The sequence below is a fragment of the Pinus tabuliformis genome, chromosome 7, assembly GCF_031772625.1.
Source record: "Pinus tabuliformis cultivar Carrire ecotype Pingquan chromosome 7, CPIR1, whole genome shotgun sequence".
In the NCBI taxonomy this organism is placed as follows: domain Eukaryota; kingdom Viridiplantae; phylum Streptophyta; class Pinopsida; order Pinales; family Pinaceae; genus Pinus; species Pinus tabuliformis.
Window position 1 is genome coordinate 712,248,455 of NC_142293.1, and position 3,459 is coordinate 712,251,913.

The following is a 3,459-nucleotide window of genomic DNA, read 5'->3' on the forward strand; positions in this document are numbered from 1 at the left end:
TCACATAATATCATTTATCTCTCTGTTAGCGCCCCGTTTATATGCCTTTTGAAAGTGTTTGACAGCTTCTTTGGAGATTTCTTCTTGAGAGTGCAGATTATCTCCCTCTTCATTCTTGATTTTCCATATAGAATTGAAAGCCCGTCTTTTGCTAGCAAAACGGTGGAAGAACTTAGTATTTTTATCTCCCTCCTTTAGCCAAGTGGCATGGCTTTTAAGCCGCCATGTTTTTTCTTCAATTGTTAGTAATTTCTGTTTCTTTTTTCCAAGTTCCCATATCCGAGCTCGAATACTCCATGGAATGGATTGGGTAGTCATACCATTGGCTAATTCTTTTTCAATCTTCTGAAGTTTTATACAGTTTGATTGTTTTTTCCGGATCTGCCATTCTTTTACTTTAGATCGAAGATTCCTCATTTTGTCAATCAAGTTAACCGATGGAGACGCATCAGTTGAAGGACTGCTAGCCAACCAAGCATCGCGTATCATGCTGTTGAATGACTCATCTTCTAGCCAAATCTTGTTGAACTTAAAAGGATAGCTTTTCCACGAATTCTGATCCATCCATTTCAGAGATATCGGCCGATGGTCAGAAATGAAAACAGGGAGGGTATGAGAGCTCGGGATGCCAAATTTCTCTAGCAAATTTTCATGCATGATGAATCTATCCAGTCTTTTAGCAATATAGGCCTCCCTCGACCTTCCATTGTCCCACGTGGGAGACAAAGATTTTGCGCAAATGTCTACAAAGTTGTATTGTAGCAACGCTTCTCTGATTTTCTCGCCGATTGAGTCAGCTTTTTTCCCCTTCCCCCAAACTTCATCCGGTCCCAAAGTGCAATTAAGATCTCCAGCGATGAGAAGCGTTTCAATCTCCATAATACCGGAGGCAATAAAGAAGTTCCAATAGGAAGCTCTATCTTTGTAGGGAGCATAAACATTTAGAATGTGGAGTCGGTTAGCACATCCTCTATATTTAGCAATAATCAAGATTCCCCCAAGGCATCGGAATGTTCTTGCAGAGATCCATCTTGGATCCCATAGCACTGTTAATCCTCCGGAGAGGCTAGCCGCCTCCGTTGCCGCAATATACCAGGATGGAAGCATACCCCTAAAGAATGAGATAGTGTCCTGTCTGTCGTGCATGGTTTTCTGTATTAAAATCATTTTGTATGGAGAAAAAAAAAATAAATTTTTTAGAGGTAGAAACTTGGGGTCAGCTCCAAGACCCCTTATGTTGATAGAAAGTATGTTCATTATTTGATATTCTTTTCAGGCAAATCTGCTCTAAGAGGCCCAGAATCAGTATAATTAGAAATGGGAATATCAACAAGGTAGGATTCCTGATAATTCAGAATTTGAATGCCTTTTCGCCCCCTAAAGTGTCTACTACCCCTGTTATGTTTTTGGCGAACAGTGATATTCTTCGCCCAATAAGGACTGATGACAGGAGAAGAAGATTCAGGGTTCATGGATAGTCAAGATCATTGCGAATAGAGTTAGAAGGAGATGGGAAAGGTGAGGCAATGGGGGAAGCGGTGGTCATGGGGGCTTTACCCTTGGAAGCAGAGCGATTCGGTGTATAATGAATGAAGTTGGAGAAACTTTTATAGGCGAGCCACCATATCTGACAGGCGACGAGGACGATGAGGGGATAATATGAATGTCATTCTCCTGTAGGGATGGGCAGCTTTCTTTGGGCACCGGAGAAGGTGAAATGACAGGTACACCTTGAGATGGTTCGGGTTGAGATGGTAGCTTTCTTTGCCCATATTTTTTTTTAAAATGTACTCCACTAATTTGTCGGCAGTTCAATTTCTCCTTATCTCAATACTTTTTATTATCTAATCCATTTCCAAGGATTTGCAGCAGGTGTTATCCATCCAAACTAAACTAGAACTAGAAACAGAAATCATCGACATGTTGTATTTCAAACAATATGCTCCTTATCGATATTTCTCATAATATTTCATTTTTTTATTTTCATAAGTTCTTGATTTCTCATTACTGTAATTTCTGCAACAATTCACAAAACCCTTCACGCACATATTTTCGATATGACGTGGTATTTTAATCCCCGTCCACATAAATGGTGAAAATCGCATATCTTATTGTATGTTGGACAAATATAAAAAATGTGGAGTGCCTGTCACAAGATTGTTGCGTTAATGGTGGGTGTGACAAGTCTATTGCTCTGTCGAGTGCGTAAAGGATGTCAACTAATGGAGAAAATAAATTCACCATAATTATAGTTACCATAGCCCTCCGCCACGAAATTGCGTTAATGACAGGTGTGACAACAATATTTCTTTGGCCAGTGCCTTGAGGACGTCGATTAGTGGAGGACATCAAAGTACACGGGGAAGTCTTGGTGTTGGTCGAGGTGTGATTTTGAAGATCTCCCTACAGACGCGTTTACTCAACTGTATAAAACCGCGTTTTAGCGGATTTTTATCTGAAGAGTTGATACCAAAGGCAGTAGTTCCCAAGCTTCTGATCTTATCGAGGATTGTACGTAGCTTTCAAAATGGGCGAACAAGGTCTACTGTGTTTGGTTTGAATGCAACAAAAGCACGTGAATAAATATTGAGTACATAAAGTTTTAGACCTTTTCGCCTAGGAGCTTACTTATGGCCTCCGGCTCTGTAGTCCTGGTGCTGCCAGCAGGCCTACTTCAGCTCCCAAAAATACATTTGAAGCCAAAGTCGACTATAGCAAATGAGAAAAATTATGCGGCACATGAGGGAAAATTGGCCCAATACTGCCACTAGATTTCATTCGCAGTGACATAATAAGCAGAGGTAATAATATTATAAAATAGTAATTTTTTTTAGTTGAATGTAAAAGATGGTTGGGGAATAATATTAAAATATTGGTGAATAATAATAAAACATTTAGATCCTATTTTGACAATGTAGGTCTCGCTGGTACTAGTGAGTTGATTATTCTATTGTTTTCACTCCAAATGCATCGAGATGGATGAAAAACAATATAATAATGCAATCTAGATCCAAGAGTACGAGTACGTTGGCCTTGATCTTCGAGAGTAATTTTCAACAAATTTAATTATGTGAAAAATTAGAATATCAAAGATGTCAATTTGAGTAATCAAATTGTTTTGTCAAGTAATAGGTCATTGGGTTGATCATGATTAGTAAGAGGGGCATTCTGATGTGGATTAGGGATTCCCGGAATATTTCGAGATAAGAGGGATGGGCCTAGTCAAATAATTGATGTTTCGTCAATTTACAAAAATATTTACAGTTTCTTACAAAAAATATTTAAATTTCTCCGAGCATCATCATGTGACCATCCCATCACATTTGAAAGCTTTTGGTCTAACCTTCATCGAATTTTGTGCTCCATCTTTGCACCTACATCAGGTATAGTACCCACTACCTCCAAACATGGAAGAGGAACATGAGCCATCAAAGGTATAGTACCTACTACAACCAAACA

General features: G+C 39.1%; 1 protein-coding gene across 1 annotated transcript; it reads right to left on the reverse strand.

Annotated features, from left to right (window-relative positions):
- LOC149249508 (uncharacterized) lies at positions 1-1,146 on the reverse strand. Its single transcript, XM_089453311.1, has one exon. The coding sequence runs from the start codon at positions 1,144-1,146 to the stop codon at positions 1-3; it is 1,146 nt and encodes a 381-aa protein (XP_089309437.1).
- Between the last annotated feature and the right edge of the window lie 2,313 nt (positions 1,147-3,459).

Bases quoted from the DNA above. Each gene is read 5' to 3' on its own strand.
- LOC149249508 (XM_089453311.1), bottom strand. From the start codon at position 1,146: ATGCACGACAGACAGGACACTATCTCATTCTTTAGGGGTATGCTTCCA.